A 22,438-nucleotide genomic window follows, 5' to 3' on the forward strand; every position below is an offset into this window, starting at 1 on the left:
GTTTTTTTATGCCCACATAAATTATAATGTATTATAATGACACTTCATTGATGTTGTTCATTGTCTCCATCAAATGCTTTGAAATTACCTGAATACGTTTTTGCAGTAAAATAAAACTCAATTAACCTGCCATCTGTCATGGATTTTCTGAAATGACAGCATTGCATGATGGCAGAACACATGACCTATAGCAGATAATTGCTGAATTTTAAGATTCTGGGAAAGACTCCTAATAGCATTCTGGTTTTCCTCTAGCTGGAGATTAAGTGCAACTGCTGCCTTAAAACACCCATGGTTAACAGACCACAAGCTCCACTGCAGACTTCAGGTCCCTACATTTAAATATCCTTATGCATCTGCTGTTGCCCTCTTGTGTTGCCACATCACTTTGCTTTTACATTTTTTCTTAACTTCATTTGGGTCTTTGTCACTGATTCATTTCTTGCCACTGGGAGCCATATGTGTCCCATTGCTTTTTTTTAGCTGCTAGAATTTGCATGCTCACACTTGCTTATTAGTTTTTGCATGGCTGGGAGGAAATATAAGATCCTGCAATGCTGTGTGTTGCTGACTGGATTAATTTCTTAGCCAAATGAAAGTATGTATAAAATGAGCACTGAGTTGCCACATGAAAAGGATTTTCCAGCTCGGTATGATTCTTGTTCCTGCTTTGAAAACCCTTTCAAGCTCTTCTGAAGACGCCCCTGAGTGCTGTTTCATCCTACCTCTTCCGAAGAAGACGCCTTTCCCAACAGAGCTTGGAAATTCCCCTGGTGCATACTTTTGTACTTAAGCACCTTCTTGCCCTTCAGTGGTAGCCAGTTTAGTGGCCAGCACAGAAGGAGTAGTTTGCTCAAGCTAACAATTCAGTTAGGCTGAGCTGGAGGAGCAACAAGACTTTAAATTACTTTGGTTATTCTTGTTATTCAGTAACTTTTGGAGATTCATGCTGTTGGTGACACCTCTGTTGGCTGTTTCTAAGTGAATCCACTCTGTGGTTCAGTGGTTCACAAGAGGATAATTTTAAGCAGGTTTCAGAATTTTTACAGCATTTGAAGTGCAATATTCACTTCTTCCTTTGCAGGCAAAGCACTTTTGGGTTAAATAAAATGACTACTGTATTGCCTAGGATGTATAGGTCAAAGTGCATATTCATATACAGCCATCATTAAGAATGAATAGATGATATTAGTTAACAAAATAATATTATTAAAATAGGAGCAAAGATTATCATGATAATCACGCAATTGTAGCCCTGGCAGTGGGATGGACTGAATAGTGTATTGACAGCTCTGCCCTTGCAAAATGTTCCTGTTATAGACTAAGGATAACCAGAACTACTATAAAATAGGATATAAAAAAATCAAAGAAATTACTCTAATTTTCACTTAAATTTACTTTTCATTATAATCTTCCAGAACAGCAATTCCCATGAGATTATCAGAAGATTTTTAAGTGTGTGTGCACAGTAAAAACAGGAAAACTTGTCATGGTTAATATATCTTCAGAAGTTTTCATAGGACATAATTTTACTCCTTTAGTTGGGCTCCAGTGAAGTTCTGATTTCTGCAATCTCAGGAACAGTCTTTTCCAAATTCTGCAAAAACACGAACTGCTGTCCTTCTTATCACCAGGTTTTTTCTCAGGAAACCCTACCCTAATGCAAACCTTACAGCTCATGTTGTCCTTTGCATCTTCTCCCCCAATATTTTTTATTCATACTTGTGCTTTGCAAAATAGCTTCACTAAACATGCTGATGTTGCAGTGTTCTTCTGCCATTACCTTAAGTAGAAGTAAGATACGATTGATCTTCAATTAGTGCTTCAATAATGGTATCTTTTTTTTTCCCTGCTTAGAAAAAGGCTAAAAGTGACTGTGTGTCTCAAGCACCCCTGGCTCAATAACCTCTCTGAAGGAGCTGCCAAACAGAAGGTTTGTTTCAGGTCCCAAATGTTCCTTCAGATGTAAAAGCTGTAGCCCCTGTGGAAGGGATCAGTGGACAGCTGAAAACCTGGTGTAGTCCAAAGTGCATGGTCCAAACTGGATTCACCACCACCACCCCTGCTGCTGTCTGGAAAGCATTCAAAATGTAAACTGGCTCTATTACTTACACCAAGTAACAGCAACGTGCAAAATAATTAATGGGTATGGAGCCATATGTGCTGCAAACCCTGGCCATTTTAGAGGGAATGGTTATGCTCCCACTGGCTCTCATGGGGCAGGATTTCACCCAATAATTTTTCAGTGTTGAAAGCTTTTGGGTTTTCATGCTGTGGTTAGAAGTACAGTTTAAAAAGGGTAGAAATATGAAAAATAATAACTTTTTAGCAGAGGCACGGGCCAGACCCTCAGGGCAGCTTGACTAACTGCAGCAAAACCAAAGCAAGGTGACCCCTGAAAGAAGCTGCTCCACGTGTCCGAGGGCCCAGTTCTGACATGGCACTTACCTTCTCTTTTAGCAATCCAAACAAGTTTGACAGAGAATCTCTCTGTCCTTTTTCCCTGGCTCCTTGTCCTTGCCCTTTCATTAACAAACAGTTCATTAGTGGTTCTCAGGCTGGCTTGGTTGCCTCCCCTGGGGATCAGGGAGACTCAAGTCTGGTCTGTTTCTCTGTCCCTGGTCTTTGACCAATGCACACTCACTCAGCCACTTTGAAGTCGTGCTGCCTCAGGTGGTGCAATATCCTCATAAACCAATACTCCAATTCTCATAGCCACTTTCACCAGCTACCACAGAAGTTGGTGGCTCTGTTCAAGGACCAGGGGAAATGCTCAAACGTTCTGAAGGCCATTTCTGGGCAAAACTCAGTGGAGGGTCAAGACATGAATTAGGCTGAGAACACACACACTCTGTAAAACCGCTTCCTTTTAGTAGTGCGTCATGAGTAACAACAGGATGCCAAAATAAAAGTAGTCCACCTTTCACCACTTGCCAAAAGGCAAATTTTTAGTGGTGTCATCATCCATCATCTGCTTGGTAGGACAAGTGATATATTGGCTTTTTTTTGCAACAAGTTTTTTCCAGGAACATGTGGAAAGCAGAGTATTGTGAGAGGTTGAAATTTTTGTTCTGAGTAAGATTAGAGCAGATTTTATACAGTGTAGTGTAGTAACACAGAAGATAATGATCTTTACATGAGATATTTCAGAGACATGAAGATGCCTTTCCATGATACAGTAGAAGCCAGTAAGGACTAAGGTACCGTTTTTACATCCCACTTACTCTCTGAAGCCATGTTACTTCCTGATACAGTAACAATATCTAGGCATCAACTTCTGGCATAGAAATCCAGTGGGAATTTATACCTCTTTGTGATTCTCCGTATTCACCCTCACTTCACTGGTGCTGAGACAGATTCCATGAAGCTTTGGTCCACTCACCTGTGTGCTTCTACATGGTAGTTTTCTAAACAGGTTTTCCAGTCCTGTTGCAAGATTAGTGTTTGTATCTGGATTTCCTATTTCAAGCCACTAACTTGTGGCCACAAACACAACAACAAAATGGTGAAAATCCTCCCTCTGTAACACAGGAAGCACTGTATTACACAATTTTCTGTTACAACCAAAGTCAACTTTAAGATAAATTGACTGTCCAACAGCAGTCAAAATTATTTTTAAATAAACTTTTAATAGCTTTGTAACATAGTAACCTACCCATGATCTAACTTGCAGGAAAATCTGGTTTTGGCTTTTGCAGTGTTATTTCCTCTCTGTGTGTTTTTCTTTTTGGAGTTTATTTGAGTTTACTTAATGAGTGGATCTAAAGTCATAGCTGTGCTTTAGTTTTAAAGAATCCCTTTAGCTATTTTTATCAGGCAAGTAGTATGGTTACCACACTTAACCCAAAATAATGCACTCAAGTGCCAGTTGATTTAGACCTGGCATTATAAATGCTTGCAGTGGTTACACAAATAAATGGAGAGGTCTGCATCATGCCTTTGCATACTGTGATCTGTATGACAAGAGAAGCAAAAAAAGCAGAGTAGCTGCATTTAAAGAGACACTCCCAGGATCAATTCTCCTCTTAACAAAGAGGCCTTGTCTTTTTAATATTGTATAAAACATTTCACAGAAAAGGTGGCTGTGAGAATTCTTTGTAAGCAAGAACCTTCAGTGCTGCTTTCTTTTCTTTATGCTCAAAGAAACCACCATGTGGTCATCCCAGAACACTTAACCAAATGAAAAAAAATATACTGCTGAATTAACTGGATTCTTGTTCTGTTTATTTTGCAGAAAAGCTGCTGTGTGGTTACTGCTGCTAAGAGATTTGAAAATATCAGCAGTCTCGGTGCTTTACCCCCCTGCCATGACTGAGACTTCTACTAAATGGACCAACAGCACTTTAGTTGCAGGACAAGTCCCAGCATTGTGGAGCTGCTTCTTCTTAATTCAGCTTTTAAAAGAAGCAAAGTATTTTTCTGGGTTGCAGGAACGTGTTTCTTCTGGAGCAGCATGTTCTCCATGCCTGCAAGTGCTACATTAGCTTGGTTTCATAATGAACTTTTCTCTATCTAGTCTTATATCCTCATTTACTTAACAAAGGCTCCTTAATGTTTATATTATCATGTAAAATTAACTGTTTCTCATCTAAGCCCAGAAGGCAATCTGTCACTATATCTGTTGCCAAGGTTCATTTGACACTGGAGTAAAATAATTTAAAAAAAACCGAAAAAACAAAAAATTGCAACAAATTTAAAGCTGCCTTCTATAGAAGATTGGAAGTTCTTTTTCCTGTCACACTAAAATGAGTTAAGGATTAGCTCAACCAGAGTTAAAGCCACGTTAATGTAACACCACTGGAAGGGAGAAATGAGGCTTTCCTTGTGTATAGGTGAATTTGCTGCAACTGTGATATGGTACATTTCAGGATTTTTTAGCCTGATGAATTACTGCTCACTGTAAATACACTTGGATTAATTAAACAAGAAAGAATAAGGCACTATTCACTTGTACCTGTGCAGACCCTGTTCTCCAAAATGCAAGTATAATTCAGAGTTATTTTAAATAGGGTGATTTTATAACAGCGAATCTTTTTAATGCTAATTTAACTGATTAGGGCCACTGGCAAAGAGGTGAGTCAGTGCTTTGCTCATTATAACCTCTGAGTACAGGCTCAAGTAAAAATACTCTGTATTTCTAAAGTTTTCTTATCTTGCTCCCAAGCCTTTCTGATTCTTAACTAGGTAAAAAAATGGGAGTCAGAACAGCTGAATTTTTCACCTGAATTTTTTTGATTATGGCTCACCATTAAGTGAATCTAAGTTGCCAAGGCTCCAACATTAAAGTAATGACACTTACTCCCTGCTGTATATGGCTTTCTTACTGCTTGGTTTTTGAACTACATAAATGCAAATTGTAACGAGTATTTTATTTAATCATGCTGTTGTGGTGTCTTTACATTGTCTTTGCTTAATTCAGTTCTGATCAAACCACATATTAACATATCTATCTCTATATATTTATCATTCATATAGCATTTCATATGTTTATATATTTAATTCTGTCTTTTTAAAAAGGGATCAACATAAAGACAAAACAGTATTATTCATCACCACGCAATGAATTGCTTCTCACACCTTTGTCCTTTCTGGATAGCATTCATTTTGAAATAAAAAGGGGGGCCCATTAATGGGATATCATGACCATCACACTCTCTACAGCTAGTTTGATCCAATGTTTTGAAATCATTGTAGTACATCCCTTAGGACTGCTCCTGTAAATGAACTGGGCTTCTTACAGCTGTGACATCTTACTAATACTGATGTGTTTCACCAGAGGTTGCGAGTACTGACACATCATGTAACTTTTATACGATATAGAGCACTGCCACCTTCAAGTCCTCATCTATAGTCTTAAGTAAACTTTGACAAGCAGAAATGGAAGTTTCTTTGGGAAAAGACTGAGAGGTCTCAGAGCAAGAAAATGAGCATATGACTTTTAGATAGAAGCTGAACTGCTGGTTTTTAGTCACCTTGTCATTTGCCTGGTCAAAATGAATAGAAAAATTGCCTTTCTGTTAAGCCTGGAGTTTCCACTTCTGTTCTGACTCTCTTCAATATATTGTAGCTTTTTGTATAGTAAGCAATTCAATGATCAGGCTAAAATTCAGCAAAACCCTTTGGAATAACAGGATCTCATTATGAACTCTAGTGCCATTATTGTAGAATTGGATAAGGGTTTTGTTTTTCCTTTGGTAGATTTTACAAGGATAAATTGCATGTAATTTTGAATCTTATTAACTATACTAAAATAATACTGTGACTACAGTCTTTTCTGCTTCATTGCTCAGTTGAATTAAGAGGATTTGTTGATATATACATCTGAGTAATAATTAAGAGCTTAGTGCCAGGAAGATCAGCCCAGTGTTAGAGTGTGTTGCGCTGAGTCAACCACAAATCCTCCAGGAGCTGTTGGTAAATGTGGCCTCTGTTGAGCACATCCCCCAAGTTCATCCGTACAGTGCTCTGTCAGAAATAGGAACACATGGGAGGATAGAAGAGCTGGACTTATTTTCCCCACCTTGAGAATTCAGGCAAGAGTTGAGGAGGGGACTCCTTAGCAACCTCTGGCTTGTGCAACCAGGCAGTGTGCTAACACAATCAAGACACTGAACTTCCATTCTTAATAACATGGATAATGGTGGTCACACTCTAGAGCCTTGTCTGTAAATTGTCCCACTGTTTCATTCTTGGAACAGTTCCTGCAGTAGGCAGTCAGCTTGAGGGAGGGACAGTCAGAGGAGGGTGGACTGAGCAAATCTCCGGAGTGACTGAAGGTGCCATTTGGTGCCCAGAGCTAAACCCAAGTGAGCCTGCAGGTTTCCAGTGGAGAATGAAAGAATACTAAGCACACTTCTGCCTTTTGCTGCACAGATGCTGGATCTGCAGCACCGAGTCAAAGGGGAGGTACATCACCTAGGGCCTTACGGTCACTGAGGGTAAAAAATTATACTGCTGTGATGTGCTGTGATGTGATGATCAAATCATCACTGCTGTGATGTGCCTGAGAAAAATGTCTCCAGAGATGTTCATTTGTGTCCTGCATCCACCTCAACATGTGAAACAGGCTGCCCAGGGAGATCACTGTTGCAACCCTCTCCCATGGAGTCGCCCTCTCTGGAGACATTCCAAATCTCCCTTGATGTGTTCCTGTGTCACCTGCTTTAGGTGACCCTGCCTTGGCAGAGGGGTTGGACTGGATGATCTCCAGAGGTCCCTAAAAATTCTGTAATTTTGTGATCTTTTCTAGCTGTTGTAATTTTAGTAAATAATAGCTTGAGACAGATTCTTTTTAATGGCTTCCTAATTGTGTCGTTGCACTTTGAGCAGCATGCTGTTTTGTGTGTATGCTCACATATGCAAGTTTGGTTTTACTTTGCCCTACCTCTGGAAACATTCAAGGGTGAGTTGGACAGGGCTGTAAGCAACCTGATCAAGTGGGTGACCTCATTTCTCATTGCAGGAAGGTTGAACTAGATGACCTCTAAAGGCCCTGTCCAACTCAAACTATTCTATGATTTAGTGATTTAAATATGTTCTGTAATGACTAATAGCTAAAGCCTACTATGTTAAATTATTTTTTTGACACATCATCATTTATTTTCTACTAGATCATAATACTAAGGCTACTAGGTTCTAATAAGTCACCTACATCTGTGTGAGTTTGCTTATACTTTTTGATACATATTGGCTTACATGATTGCATTTGGAAACTGAATTTCTGTGCTTGTGAGCAGGTTTGGGTGTGAAAGGCACTGTTCTAGCTGCTGTTATTCCATTTAGCTGTATACTCACGGACAGACTGCAGGTACCTCAAGAGTGGCATAGAAACATCAGTTGCAGTGGGAGGGATCAAGTACCCAGATACAGTGCTTGTTTTGTGCATTCTTCCTGACATGTAAAAATTGAAAAATAAAATCCTAGGAACATGGCACCTATCACCTGGCATTCATAAGAATCAGGACACTGTTATTCCCACTCCTATAGATGCAGCAGGTATACTAGAGTAGTCTAAGTGTGACATCAAGATTAGAAGCAAATATACTTGGTACAAGATGGGACATCAGTGGTTTTTCAACTGTTTTTATATGTTGTACATCATAAAGATTATGAAATGGGTAAAAACCTCTTCTGTAGGAAGATATCCATACTATCATGTCCGTGTTTTTGAATGCCTGCAGCTCCTCTGGGTACCCTCACAGCATAAGCAGTTGGCAACCTGGGTAATCCACTCTGGAGATTACAAGAATAAATCCTTTTTAATTCGTTATTCCCTCTAATGTCAGAAGTTGAATAAACTTAAAGCCAAGCTAAATTCTTGATCCCAACAAGGAATAACAGGGTAGCTCACAGAAATAAATAAGGGAAGTGCTAGATTCACCTTTTGTGATGTGAGTAGTAGAAGAGCCCAGTTTAACAATCCCATCTTCCTGCCAAAAATATCTACTTTGCACCAGTCCTGATCAGTAAAAATAAAAAGAATCTTAATATTTTTAACAGTGAAGGAAGGAATCTCAATCAAGAAACAGTTTTTCTGCAGTGGTTAAATTGCTTCAGTGAAAGTCAAGTTATTTTAGCATTTTCAGTTTAATGCTGACACTATAAATCACTGCCAGCCTCTTTCAGCAAAATGGCCCCCACCAGGAGCTGTGAGAAAAGAAGGTGTTTGTCAGCTCCTCTCCAGTGATGGAGACCTAGAAACATTGGATTCCGTTCTGCTGGATCCAGTGAGAAGGGCAATTCTTAGTTTTTGGACTTTTAATACCTGGTAATGGATGCAGTTTTGCACCCAGAGTAGTGATGAATTGATGAATGAGCAACAATGCTCCAAACTCCTTCCAGGAGGATGATGCATCTTCACATACCACTTTTGTCAGCGATAGATACTTGTTCTTGTGTCTCCTGTGACTAAAACTAAAAACTGTGTGAATCCATGTAGGAGTGCTAGACTGTTTCACCTTCCATGAAGGCTTGGTAGCTGAACAACTAACTACCTGTTTCAAACCTAGATGAAGACTGGTAGAGGTAGTGCTTTGTAAATACGTTGTTTAGCTGTGTGTCTTTAGAGTTAGTGATCTCATTTTGGTATGGCAGAACTAATGTTTGTGCACCCCACAGCAGCTTCCCTTGCATTTAGAGACAGGCATGTGGCAACTGTATCATGAAGCATGTGGATTTTCATGTACTTATCACCTTGGTTTGCATATCTGGTTTTGTAGATTAACTCATGTATCTCTGGTATGTGTTCTTTTGTGAAAACAATGAAGCAATCTTGTAAAAAGATGAATGAGGAATAAATGCTGATTTTGTTTACTCCAGGGTTTTTGTTCGCTCTATTTAATGTGCCTGTCATTTATATTAGTGACAGAAAGAAGCGTGGCCTTTTTCCCAACTGCTGTCTCTAGATACATGAAGAGAAAAGCAATTTCCATTGAAACAAATGTGCCTGTGTCAAAGGTTGACTCAGGCTCACAGTCTGCACTCCTTGTAAGAAAACCTCGTCTCTCCCTGCAAGTAACTGGGAGACTTGAGGTGCTCTTGACTGCAGTCTTGCTGGAAATCCTTAAGACCAGGTTACTAAGGAGGAAATTAGAAATTACTGAAATTTCTGGTGTTTGGTTACTCAAGAGACCTGGTGTACTTTTCTCCCTAATTTGTCATACTTGCACCACTGGCCTATTCAGTATTGCCATCTGGGGGCTGCACTTTAACCTTACGCCATCTAGGAGTTCATCGACTACCAAAACAGTACAGAATCAGAATTATTGTTTCCCAAAGAGTTAAATCAAAATTCAAGTGGGCTGGCTAGTGAAAAAATAAAGAGCAAGAGTAAAAATTGAGAAAAAGGTTACAGGGTAAGAAACCAGGAAGCAGCCTCTGATGGACGCTGGCTTATATTCAGTAAGCAGAACTTTTTTCTGTCTGGTTTACTCACAGCACTGGTTGCAGCACTTGGGACATGCACCATACTTCAGAAACAGCTTTGGCTTCTTGCACTGGAAGGTTCTTATTTAATGCCAGCCTGTATTTGATAAGCCTGAGGTCTGCAGGTGTAAAATCTAAGTCTACACCCTCCTGAATAAGCTGCAAGTTAAATCAACCAGAGGGTTGCATTCATTCCCCAGAGAGCTCAGTACTGCTGGCTGACATGGAACAAAGCCTTCGCAATCCAGCTGGAAGAGCCTGGGGGCTGAAGGATTCAACAAGAGAAGGATTTTACAGTAGCCAAGCACAGGACATGCAGCTGCTGCCCCTTTACAGCTGCCCAAGGCAGCCCAAAGACCACCAGCCATTTCAACGGGAGCCCAGGTTAGCTGGTGAGCCCAGGCAAAACCTGTGCTCCAGCATCTGTCCACAAAGGACCCATGCGAGTTCAGTAGGTGTCTGAAAGTCCTTCAGGGTGACAGCCCAGAGTGAGTTCCTGTGCATGACCAGGCCTTAAACATTTGCTCATCATTTGCCCATCTTGAAACCTGTTGCTGTGTTTTAGCTGTTTTAGCTTTCGGTGCCTTTGACCCTGGTGCAGGAGTTTTTGTCCAAAAAATATTAACATCTGTGCGTTAAAACTGATGAGGAAGACTTTGTTGTAGTACCTTGGTCCTCTCAACAGCTCCTGCTAAATGCATGCCGCTGGCAAAAATAAAATAAAAGGGGCTAAAATTATGCTCAGCTCCCTGTATGTGTCTGTAAAGCAACTCCACACTTTTAAAATCTGCTCCCTAAGTTCATGTGGTTAAAAATATGTTGACTACAGGAAAAAAAAAATCCAACAAGGGACATTCATAATTCTTCATTAATTAATAGTCTACCCTTTTTCTTCCCCAATTATTTCAAACACCTGCTCACAGTAAATTTCCTTTGCAGTTTTTTAATGCTATTTTAATATTACCCAGAACTTGGAAAAATACACTAAGCTTCTCTTATTTTTAATTATTTTCAAATTAATTTTAATTTTCTAAATATTTTCAGGGCTGCCCATTTATTCAATAAAACCGAATTTTAATTTTAATTTTTTTTTTCTTTAAAGGCCTCCTAAACTTTCCAGAGAAACTTTATGGGCTTTTTTAATGAAAGCTTTTGGAAAAGAGACTGGATATTTCAAAATTCCTCTCTTGAAGCCTCCTCATCCAAAAAGAAGTGGGAGGGGGGAAATCACTTCATCTGGTGACTCACATCTCTTGCATGCAAGTAGGAATTCATCCAGGAGCTGAGCCATCTTGTCTTTGGAGTGCAGGCTCTTCTGGGTGCAGCAGCAGGGCCACCACGCCCGGCAGGGCCTCTCCTGTGGCTGTGTCCAGCCCACGCCTCCAGCTCATGCCCATCTTTAGTGGGTGCACAGTGGACATCTGCACTGCCACCATGGGCGTGAGGCTGCCCCCAGGGCTCAACACACTGCTGCCTCTTGGGGACACGGAGCTGTGACTGTGGCAGAGATGGGGAAGGCAAGGTGACAGTCATTCTTTCCAGAGCTGCTCACTCCTCACCAGCTAATCTACATGCACGTCCTCTCTTTGCTTTAGGTGCCCAGTCACTGTTTCTTGAACTCTGATCTTTGTTTATCTCCATAACTTATGTAGGTGTGACATCTGACCACTGTAAACAGAGCAGGGCAAACGACCTCGGTCCTCCAATAACGTGAATATTTTCACATTGGGGGTGCCAAGACACCCGTGCTCTGAACCTTGAATGTGCTCACCCCATTTCAGTCTGTGTGGTCTCAGGGGCTGGGGATAATTTAGTGACAGGTGGCAGGGTCTTGCCTCACAAAAATGTGGTGGCCTCATTGTGTCAGCTGAGCATTCCTGCTGCATCGCCGTGTCACCTGCTACTTGTACCCCTCTGCTTTGTCAGGCTGTTCATAATGGGTTTCTAATCCCTCACCGACAAAGCTCATGTCATGGATAACACTGGGGAAGCCAAACCACCAGGTCGCTGAAAGGAGATATTTAACTGGCATTGACATTTGCTAAGTTTCTTCATTTTGCTTTTAGCTTTATTTTTTGTTACGGTTCACTTCTGCAGGCTTAAGAAATACCCATTGCAAGGAGCTTTCATCTACTCTGCTCTTAATCCCTGCAGATGCCCACGTTCCACAGACCGGAAGAAGCTTCCTAATAGGAGTTTGCTGATTTTTTTTCATCTTTGCCACGGTGAAAGTGCTGTCTCAGAGCTATTCAGACGCCCTAAATGTTAGACTTAGTCCCACATGCGTTTGTAGTCAGAGCAAAAAGCAATAGCGACTGCTGCAATAGCAGCAAGCTGTGTCCTGACCGTGGACACCTTCCTGAGCTGGGGCCGAAGCTGTCAGTTGGTCAGTCAGTCAGTCAGTCAGTCGGTCAGTCAGTCAGTCGGTCAGTCAGTCAGTCGGTCAGTCGGTCAGTGGGAAGGCGATGGGGTGGGGAGGATTTCAAGGGGCCATGTGCGGGTCTGGTGCCTGTTCCTCCGCAGCCCTGCCGGGGCCGGGACCCTCAGCGCGGGCGGTGCCCGGCCCACGGTGATGGCAGCACCGGGCTGGTGACACAGCTGCCAGGGGCTGGCGACACTGCTGCAAGGGCTGATGACACCGCTGCAAGGGGCCGGTGACATCGCTGCAAGGGCTGGTGACACAGCTGCAAGGGGCCGTCGCGGCCACCAGAGGCCAGCATTGCTGTTCGGGAGCTGCGGCAGCGGCCCCTGCCTGGTCTCCGCGGGGGATGCTTCGGGAAGGCACCTCACACCCCTCACACCCCTCACATCCCTCACACCCCTCACACCCCTCACACACCTCACACCCCTCACACACCTCACACACCTCACACCCCTCACACACCTCACACACCTCACACCCCTCACACACCTCACACCCCTCACACCCCTCACACCCTTCACACACCTCACACCCCTCACACCCCTCACACCCCTCACACCCCTCCCACACCTCACACCCCTCACACCCCTCACACCCCTCACACCCCTCACACCCCTCACACCCCTCACACACCTCACACACCCCACACCCCTCACACACCTCCCACACCTCACACCCCTCACACACCCCACACCCCTCACACACCTCACACACCTCACACCCCTCACACACCTCACACCCCTCACACCCCTCCCACACCTCCCACACCTCACACCCCTCACACCCCTCACACCCCTCACACCCCTCACACCCCTCACACCCCTCACACACCTCACACCCCACACACCCCACACACCTCACACACCTCACACACCTCACACACCCCACACCCCTCACACCCCTCACACACCTCACACTCCTCACACCCCTCACACCCCTCACACACCTCACACTCCTCACACACCTCACACTCCTCACACACCTCACACACCCCACACCCCTCACACCCCTCACACCCCTCACACCCCTCACACCCCTCACACCCCTCACACCCCTCACACCCCTCACACCCCTCACACCCCTCACACCCCTCACACACCGGGCTGCCAGCCGGCTGCCTTGGTGTGTGTTCCCAAAGCCCACTTAGGCACCACCGTGTCCACTGATGCGTGTGGAGGCGGGTGACCTTTAAAATGCCTCTGATTAATAAAACACTATTTATTTGCAGGGAGAAACTGCGCAAAGCACAGTTTTTAACCTCTCCCCATCCCTAGCCTGTCCATAGCACACCACGCAGAAGGATGCAGGGAAGTGCCTGGGGCATGATATGAGAAGAAGGCTGGAGAGTTTTCACCATGTGAGGCTGGCTGGGGTGACTGGGCAGATGTACAGTGCAGCTGGGAGTGCTCCTTCCTTAGTGCCATTTTACATCATTCTCCCTTTGGCAATAGCACTGCTTCAGGTCGCCTGCAGAACACAAACAGAAATTTGATGTGATTTAGGATTTACCTGCGAATCAGCTGACAGGAGTAGGAAAACATGAAGAAATTTGCACACTACTGCTATAAATAGAAATCTACATAGGATATGGTTTGTGTGTTGAGAACAAGAGCCTGCAAGAAGCTGAACTCATCAAGTGAGACCATGGGTACTTCTCTACTGGCTCTAATGGGGTGTGAAAGAATTAGGCAACTACTAGGGTTAGTTCTCTGTGTACTAATCCACTCATTTTTCCTTTGCCCTGTGCACAGAAGTCCTGTTTCTGTCTTGAAAAAAGCAAAAGTGGAGGTCTCAAGCTCCATAATGTTATCATTTCTTTATTCATATGGAAGCTGAATGATTATTCATTAATTGGAACCAGAATTTACATGGTCAGAGATCTTTGTGATGGCTTCATCTGATCTTAAGTGACATAAGACCTCCCCCAATCAATTTCTTCTTGCACTGTGGCACATTTGAAAAAATAATAAAATAATAAAATCTTACTTTTGTCTGATTTTGTTCACCTTCTAGACATTAGTTCTTGCTTTTCATTTGCCAAACTGAACAAATCCCTGCTAGCAAATGCCTCCTCACCTATGTACTTCCAGACTGACTGTCCAAGCCCCCACTCTTCCACCCTCTCTTTACAAAATGTAGGGTTGTCTTTTCCTGCCTTTTACCACAGAACATGAAATAAGTTCTCACAAGTCTCTTTTTTATGTATATGCTGGTTTTCCAAAACCATTTTTATTCTATAGGCACTGTAATGCAACATAGCCAACCAGGAAATGTCACCTCAGTGTCAGCTATAACAGGAGCATGAGGTTCTTCCTTTTAATTCCTCACTTGTCCCTTCCCCCATCCTTGATCATCATTAGCCTCACTGGTTGTTAGGTCACTAAATTTTGGCTATGACCTGCAGGTTATCAGTGCCTGGCTTTCCCTGCTAGCCAGGACAGAAGTTCCCAGCCTGCAGTCAGGCCCTTGGTATCTGGTTAACCACACTGCTACAACAGTTTAAGAGCCTGTGTGACAGCAGTGTCTCAGGTCAGTCCAAAGGTTTTCACCTCAGTCCCCCAAAAACTGGAGGTACATATTCTTTCAGTCAAAGTTTAAATAGGAAGAAGAAGAAGAAGAAAAAGTTATCAGAGAAGACTTGTTAGGGAAATACAGCATAAATCAGGCAAGGCTCTATTGGTGTGGGTCAAGGGATGGTAGGCATCCACAGGCAGTATGGGAGCAAGGTAGAAAATATCCAGCCTTAAGAAAAGTCAGGAATCTGACTTCCTGGAAGCTCATGATGCTGATGGGGGTATGAGCAAAGAACCCTGTCAGTATCTTATTTGCCCTGAGGATTTAGCAGTATTTTTAGAAGTAAGGTCATGAAAGAACTGGGACTAAATTCATCTGCTGTCATTCATCCCGGTCTTCCAAGCTATAGCTAAGACAGAATCCTTTGCCTATATAGTTTACAGTCCAAGCAGACAGACAAGCCAAAGGCAGCAGGAAACCAGGCATGTAAAGTTGTTGACCTGAGTCCACTTCTCTTTCAGATTTGGTCACACGTCTCCTCTCCATTTCTGTCTCAACAAGCTACATTTGCTGATGCTGACGGCAACACATGCATACTGTCACAACCCCTGCCATCCAGGCGTGCTGCTTCACCACTGCTGTGTGCTTTTCACAGCCTTTTCTGAGAAGAACCTGATCTTGGGCAGAAGGTCATTGCCAACCCAGCTCACACTGACAGAGACCAGCAAAAATCTGTAGCATGGACATGGAATGAGGCTCCTTTGAAAAAGCTCCCTTGAAAAAGGTGAATGTGAGCCCCAGGAACGCACTGGGTCAGGAATAATTCTGGTTAAAGATGAATGGGTAAAGGACAGCAAAAGGATGAAGAGAGTTACAAATGTGCCAAACTAGATGCAGAAGGAGGAGGACACAAGTCACCACTTACACTATGCTTCATGCCACAGTGATCACCACCAAAGTTACAGCAGCATTACCAATGATTTGGCTCAACAGAGTCAGGGCCTTTGGCTGCACTGGTTCCTTCCTGCAGGGAAGGATCTCACCCAGGGACAGTGAAAGATCATTCATTGGCCTCATCCTCCTGTGAAGCCCAACCCTGTGTTCGTGTCTTCCCACTTAAATACTGAAACATTTCCCTGCTGTACAGCGTGTGCTTACACCAGCTCCCTTGTATGTGGTGAGAGGTCACGAGAGTCTGACTAGCAAAGCTGGCAAAGGCAGCAAAGGTGAGATTGGGCAGTGTCTTCTCTCCTTGCTGCCACTTGCATCATGAGAACAAGGAACAAGTTGAAAGGGCTGGTGTAGCATATGGAATGAGCTTTTATTCCTAATGTCTTGAGCAAATTTGTGCATGGTGGCACACTCAATATAAAGGCAGCATTGTCAATTTTGAGCATCAAAGCATCATGCCTTCCAAAATCCTGAGAATGGCTTAAAGATTCTGAGACTTCTTAAAAACAACAAATGTCAATTTCCTTTATTTTCCTTTGGGTTTTGGAGCCTTTTGGGGAGAATTTTCTTCCTCTTTGTTGTAAAAGTACAGTTTACCTTCTGCTCTGAATGAATGCAAAGGGCCTTATGGACTCCCTTGATTCCAGCTTCTGGGTCTTTAAGGGAAACACCAAAAGTCATTAAGATGTGCAATTAAATCACAACCGTGGCTAACACAGCAAATATAAATGCAAACCCTGCCCTAGAGAACAAAGACCCATTCATTCTGCTTAAATTGCTCTTGAGAGTTGCTTGCTGCTTCATTTTTTTTTCTTTTTCCCCCCAGTCCGTATTTCTTCAGAAGGAGGGGGAGCTTTCTTGGCTTATGCCACATCCTGGATCCTCAAAAAAGCCTGTGCTCAGCGGCCTGAGTCTGTCTTGCCTCCTGTCTGCCAACCCTCTAGAAAAGTGAGGTTACAGACAAGCATCAGCAATGAGTGAGCAGTAATAAAGAACCTTGATAACTGAGGTAAAGTGGCCATTATGCAACTAGGAATGATAGGTAGAAAAATAGAAGCCGGAAATGTTGAAAGGCAGCTGAGGTTACATTCCTCATTGGAAGTAAAAGGTGGTGGAAGATCATTTGGCAGCAAGCACTCCTCCTCTGTACATAGAGAGGGATTTGCCAGCAAAGGATATTAATGATCTGAGAGTGAATTGCAAGTCCACAAGGGAAATCTGAACTGAAAATGGAAAAGACTGAAAGCTAGGCAGGGGGATTTGTATCAGGTTAAAATGTCAACATTTGGAGATGGATGAATCACTGGAGCTCAGACTAGGAGGAACAAAATAACCCACCCTCTCAACAAAGAAACCAAAGAAAACAGCAAAACATAACTCCAGTGTGTCCCTTTGTCCCAAAGTTAAAGCTCTGCCAGCCTGACCTTTTTTGGGTTGGTCATATTTGTGCAAGAGGATTGGCTCTGAGGTGAAAAGTGGTGGTCTACAGGAGGGGGCAGGTTGCCTCTGCCTACTTTCAAAAACTGGGTTTGTCCTTTTTCCCCCAGCCCTTTCTTTCTTAAACTGTCAAAAGGCACCTCTGTGGTATTCAGTGAGCTCTACCTGACCAAATCTCTGTTACCAGATGAAGGGTGTTCAGAAGCCAATCCATCTAAAGGGGTTTTTGGCCAGGAAAGAGGAAAGGCCCACAGTGCAAGGTTTGGGGATTCGATTTTTTGGAGACCACAGTTTGTATTGGACTGCTCTGCTCTATAATCCTATCTCTGTTCCTGTCAAGAATACATTACAAGATGGGAAAAACATCTCCTATATTTTTGCTCAGTGGAAGACCTCTTTTTAAACATGAGGACCACAAATTTGAAACTTTAAGTAAGTTCTGTGCTAGTGCTACAATTTACAGAGTGAGTTGGGGCTTTGATTGCATTTTTTCGTTCCTTTTTAGGAGTCAGTTGAGCTTCAGGCATTTCCAGGGCTATTTATGCCTGTTAATCCCTAGAAACTGGCTGAGAGCCTTGGATTTGTCTTCCTCTGTCTGAAATGAGGCATGGTCCACTCGGGGTTGTAGCTTGCTAATGCAAAAAGTGGCAGGGCATGAGCCAGGTGAGGGGCCAGGGGGAGAACAGGGAGGTCTGTGCCCCTTTCCACTCTGCCCTAGTGAGGGCCAGGTGACAGAAGAACCTCACCTGAAGAGACAATTAAGTGTCAGTCCAAAGAACAACATTAAATTGGCACAACATTCCTTTCTCTTTCAAACCACAGGATTTTTTTTTTTAATCAAATATGAATTTCAGCAGCAAGATGTGATTTTTGGCTGCTCTTTAGGCTTAATTTATTAACAGTTTAATCAAAACTTTTGGGCACCTAGCCAGACTTGTTACTTTGTATGGCCAAACTAGATATTAGGCCTTGTTCCACTGGAGAAAGATTCCTTGTAAGTTCCCCAGGATGTCTTGGGTTTGGATATCTGAGAAGCACAGCAAAACCCATTCACCCACCATGGTTTCACTCTCTCTTCTTCCACTTCTAAATGTAAAATACTCTGGTGTGTGAAAAACATTTACATGTGTTTCCCACACTTTCCCAAAGCCCAGCCTGTGTTCCAGGGGAATGTGTGAGCTAACTTTTCCCCAAAGCCATCTAGCCTCTGCTAAATAATATAAAAGGAGTTGGGCTACTTCAGGGTCTCACAATGTGGTGTTATGATTGTTGATTTTCATATTAACTGGAAACTGCTCAAAACTTCCTGCATATTGCCTTCTTGGTGACACTTTCCCTTTAATCCTGGTGGTCTCCCAGACATATCGCCTCATGAGTTTTTTCTGATGGTTTTTCTCAAGTTGTGAATTACCTTATGGAGCTGGTAAAAATGTTCTGCATTCCAAGTGTTTAAAATAAAACTAAAAAGTTGATGAGAGATGTAATAGCACTCAGAAATCCTCCTATTAATTTTTGTTGTGTTTAAGCAGAAAGACTGATTAGATAAAGCACCTCAACCTAGCTAGGATGGAACATGATCATTCTCTGGTTTTTACAAGAAAGGCTTAAGACATTAAGAAGTCAAATCTGTGATGAAGGCTCCCAACTATCATCACTTAGCTACATGAGCTGTCGATTAAATCTCCATGGACTGAAGAGATTCCCCTGACTGCCTCTATTTTATGGCATAAACTTAGCAGCCACAAGTTTTCTAGGAGACCCAACAAGACTGGCTCATTCTCGAGTATTTCTTCCCTCAGGACATGAGAAAGAACAGGATATTTGTGAAGGGTGGGAATCAAGAACAGGAAAATATATTTATTAGCTGGCAACCACAGCAGAAGGCCAGAGGGGTGATCAGGGAGAAGATCTTGGCATACACTCTGAGGAAATTTACCTCTCCAATACTGCTGTGGATAATTCTGACATGGCTCTTTTATATATATATACATATATATATATATTTTATATATATATATATATATAAAATGTTGTTGTTGTTGTTGTTGTTGTTGTTGTTGTTGTTGTTGAATCTGACTTGTAAAGAAGAATTGGACTTTCACTGGTCTAGAAATTGTCATCCACTAATTAAAATGCACCCTGTGTCACCAGAGAGTAAATCCCAGGTTCACACAGCCTTTCAGGCATCTTGTTTGAAATGAAATACTTGTGTAGGCCTGAAGACCTGGCTTCCAGGCAGTGCAAGCTGGACATAAGAGCTACTGCTTCTCCCTCCAGGGACCAAACATCTCCTGCCGAAAAGCAAAGCCACATGGATAAATGTCACAGTAAATGAGAAGCCACAGGGCACAGCCAGGTGGGTAAATACTGCAACACCACACTCCAGAACTTGGAGTGAAAGTGATAAGGGCAGGAGCTCTTGCAGAGCACCTGACATGGAACCACCAACAACTGGGGCTGGCTCCTGACTTTTGGTGATACTGGCTGAGTCACTGCTGGCAAGTGATGTCCAGGGAAGTCACTGAGACTGCCTTGTGTGAGTAATCACTTGTCGGCTCAGACCTCCCAGCCTCTCTCTCCTGTGCTCTTGGCAATGGTGCTTGGAGTGAAAACAAATAAATAATCCAAAAAAACCTCCCTCAACCCCCCAGCAAGTGTTTTCCAACATGTTCGCAGCCTTTAACAAAACATTTGGAACCTATTTTCCAAAAAGTTCCAAAGGTTTTCCAAAGCCCAGATTTGTCTAGACTCTCCCATCCTCAGAGCAGGGAAACAGGGTGAATAGATAGGGTGTGATATGGATTTTTTTGAAAGTTTGTTTGGATTTCAGGAAGTGAACAAGATAAGCCAAATGGCCCTTTCCTGCTTTTGCTCTTTTAATACTTATTTTCCCTCAATAAGTCCTGACAAGAAATGTTTGAACTAAAGGAAGTCAGATGAGTTTGTTGAATTCCCCGTGCCTCACCTCCCTGCTAAAAAACCACCCACACCTGTGGCTGGGAAGAGCACCAAGTCAGTCTTTACAATACGAGCTCTTGGGCATGTCTGAGAGCTGCTCCCTTTGTCATTTCTGCAAACATAGAAAACTGCTTTCCACATCATTTAAAACATGTAGGAGGCAGCGGGAAATAATCCCCTGGGGACTTTGGGATGCAGCCGAGGGACTGAGGGTCTGATCCATGGGAGGAGAAAAGAAATAATTCCCACTGCATTCAGAACTGCAGGTGCTGATGTGTGAAGGAGCCCTCTGATGTTGCACCAGTTTTGCTGCCAGAAAAGCCTGAGCAAAGATAAATTGGAGAAACTGGTCTGCAGCCCAGCCACCCCATGCCTGATGGAGGGGTCTGCATAACGACCAGAAATCACTTCTCCTCCATACAGGTTTGTTCCTTAGTGCATTCATTGTCTTGGCATAAGGTCTGGTGAAGGAAGATTCATGGTCCCTCAGTTTTTACACAGTTTGGTATATTCATGATTGCAAAGGTACCTGACCTGAACACAGCCTTTCATGTCTTAAGTCAGACATGTCTCTGAACTTTTGATGTAAGAAAACTGGATTTCATACTGATGCACTTATATCCACAGAATGGTTTCTGTGAGCATCGCCTTATAGAATGGCACATTTGTAAGAAATAGAAAATTGTGAGTCACAATAAAAATTTCCTGACCACCCAACTCCAGCACTAACATGCCACTCTCCTTTCTTCCCAGGTCTCTGGCCTTGCTCCTGTACATTATTAAAAAAGAAACAAAAAACCTACTCTTCTTGTAGAGAGAAAAGTTTTAATATTTAATAAGAAAAATCTTTGGAACACTGAATATTATTGTTGAGACTGGGAAAATAAATTATATTCCTCTGCTGGAACATACTGATCTTCCTACCCTGTTGTTTATTTGTATGATCTGAATGAATTTTTTCGTTTGAAATCTACACTACCTAAAAGCATTTAGTAGAACTATTTTTTAAAGTAGCTTGCTAAACTGACTCTGGAAGTTGCTTAGTGGTTGCTTGGTATTTGAGAATCTTTTACTGTAGTAGAGGCTTCCCCACCAGCAGATGTTACCACAGCATAACAGGAGGATGGAGAATGACCACAATAGGCAGGAGAACAGTGCAGCTAAAGGAAAGTAAAGGGTTAATGCACCAGCTGGAAAATCTTTGAAAAGACACACTATAAATGGCCAGAACATTTTGAAATATGCATCAGCCAGCTACTTGTTGCGCAGCATCTGTCACAACAAGATGTTGTTCTGATGCAGAGTTTCTCTTTGTGATATCAGAAAATCTCTGCTATTCCTGTAAGAGTTTCTGAAGTGCTAAATTTTAACAGGTTACTAAGTCATTTGCAGATAGGTGGTGGTACTTCCTTTGAAGATACATCCTTGTTGTGAAAAACGTAAGTACTGAAAACAATCTTAATAAAGCACACATAGCATTATAAAGATCTGCCCTTCCAGGAGGCTTCATCTCAGTTTTGGACATCTCTGGAATGGAGAAGGGATAGTTTATTTTCCAATTTTCTTAAGTCCTCCCCCTTTCTAATGCTGCTGTCAGCAGTGAATTTTGACAGTTAGGTGTTACCTAGTCTCCAAAAAAGACTCAGCTTTGTGGATGTCTGAGCACATAACTACAGTTGTTGGTAAGGTGCTCAGAACCAAACCTTTTCTTCTAACCTGTCCCCAGTTCACCAGGTTTACTGGCTCTGAATCTCTTAATCTGAAATAATTCCAGGTCTTCCAGGTAGAATGTGTGCTAGTCCTGTCTTTCTCACAGTGACAGGTCCACTCCTCTGCAGACTCCAACTGCATAGCTACAGACCCCTCTCAACACAGTGACTTTAAAAAAGGGTATGAGTGTGTTTCACCACTTGTTCTGCTGCAGATGATATTTTTGCATTTTCCCTCATTTTGTTGCTTTCCGCTGTTCATTCATTCTCCCTGGCAGGCAGAGAGATGAGACACTAACATACAAAAGCTGTAAATGTCCCCACTGCTCCAACTGTACCTAAAACATCTGAGGGACCAAGGGTGCTCTTTTCAGTGTGGGTGGCTACACAAACCCCAAATCCGTCTGGCAGGAGTTACGCTGCAAGTCTCAATCTGTCTTGTCCAATTTCACCATTTATGGCAGCAATACATTATGTTTGGAGAGGGAGTATCAGCAGCATGCTGTGCATTAATCCAAAGGCT

General features: G+C 42.8%; 2 protein-coding genes across 6 annotated transcripts in view; both read left to right on the top strand.

The window, feature by feature from the left end:
• The window catches only part of MYLK4 (myosin light chain kinase family member 4), an 82,084-nt gene extending 72,772 nt beyond the window's left edge, over positions 1–9,312 (top strand). For 3 of the 4 annotated variants that reach the window (XM_086899900.1, XM_086899906.1, XM_023919779.2), the window contains 3 exons: positions 256–328; positions 1,858–1,933; positions 4,235–9,312. In XM_086899900.1, coding sequence (XP_086756026.1) covers positions 256–328; positions 1,858–1,905 — 121 coding nt within the window. In that variant the 3' untranslated portion in view covers positions 1,906–1,933; positions 4,235–9,312. The remainder of the gene's footprint in view (positions 1–255; positions 329–1,857; positions 1,934–4,234) is intronic. The other variant, XM_023919780.2, reaches the window with a different exon arrangement.
• A 3,156-nt stretch (positions 9,313–12,468) lies between these two features.
• On the top strand, positions 12,469–21,510 carry LOC111923844 (uncharacterized). 2 transcript variants are annotated; one of them, XM_086899951.1, is made up of 5 exons: positions 12,469–13,468; positions 13,575–17,680; positions 19,526–19,604; positions 20,465–20,629; positions 20,960–21,510. In XM_086899951.1, exons 1-2 carry the CDS (start codon positions 12,557–12,559, stop codon positions 13,629–13,631), a joined length of 969 nt encoding a protein of 322 aa, XP_086756077.1. In that variant the 5' UTR covers positions 12,469–12,556; the 3' UTR covers positions 13,632–17,680; positions 19,526–19,604; positions 20,465–20,629; positions 20,960–21,510. The 2 variants fall into 2 exon arrangements, with proteins under 2 accessions (XP_086756077.1, XP_086756085.1); XM_086899959.1 differs by lacking the exons at positions 19,526–19,604; positions 20,465–20,629; positions 20,960–21,510 and having other exon boundaries at positions 13,575–13,703; positions 15,382–18,745.
• The last annotated feature ends 928 nt before the right edge of the window (positions 21,511–22,438 follow it).

Source organism: Cyanistes caeruleus, chromosome 1, assembly GCF_971803275.1.
Source record: "Cyanistes caeruleus chromosome 1, bCyaCae1.hap1.1, whole genome shotgun sequence".
Taxonomy (NCBI): Eukaryota; Metazoa; Chordata; class Aves; order Passeriformes; family Paridae; genus Cyanistes; species Cyanistes caeruleus.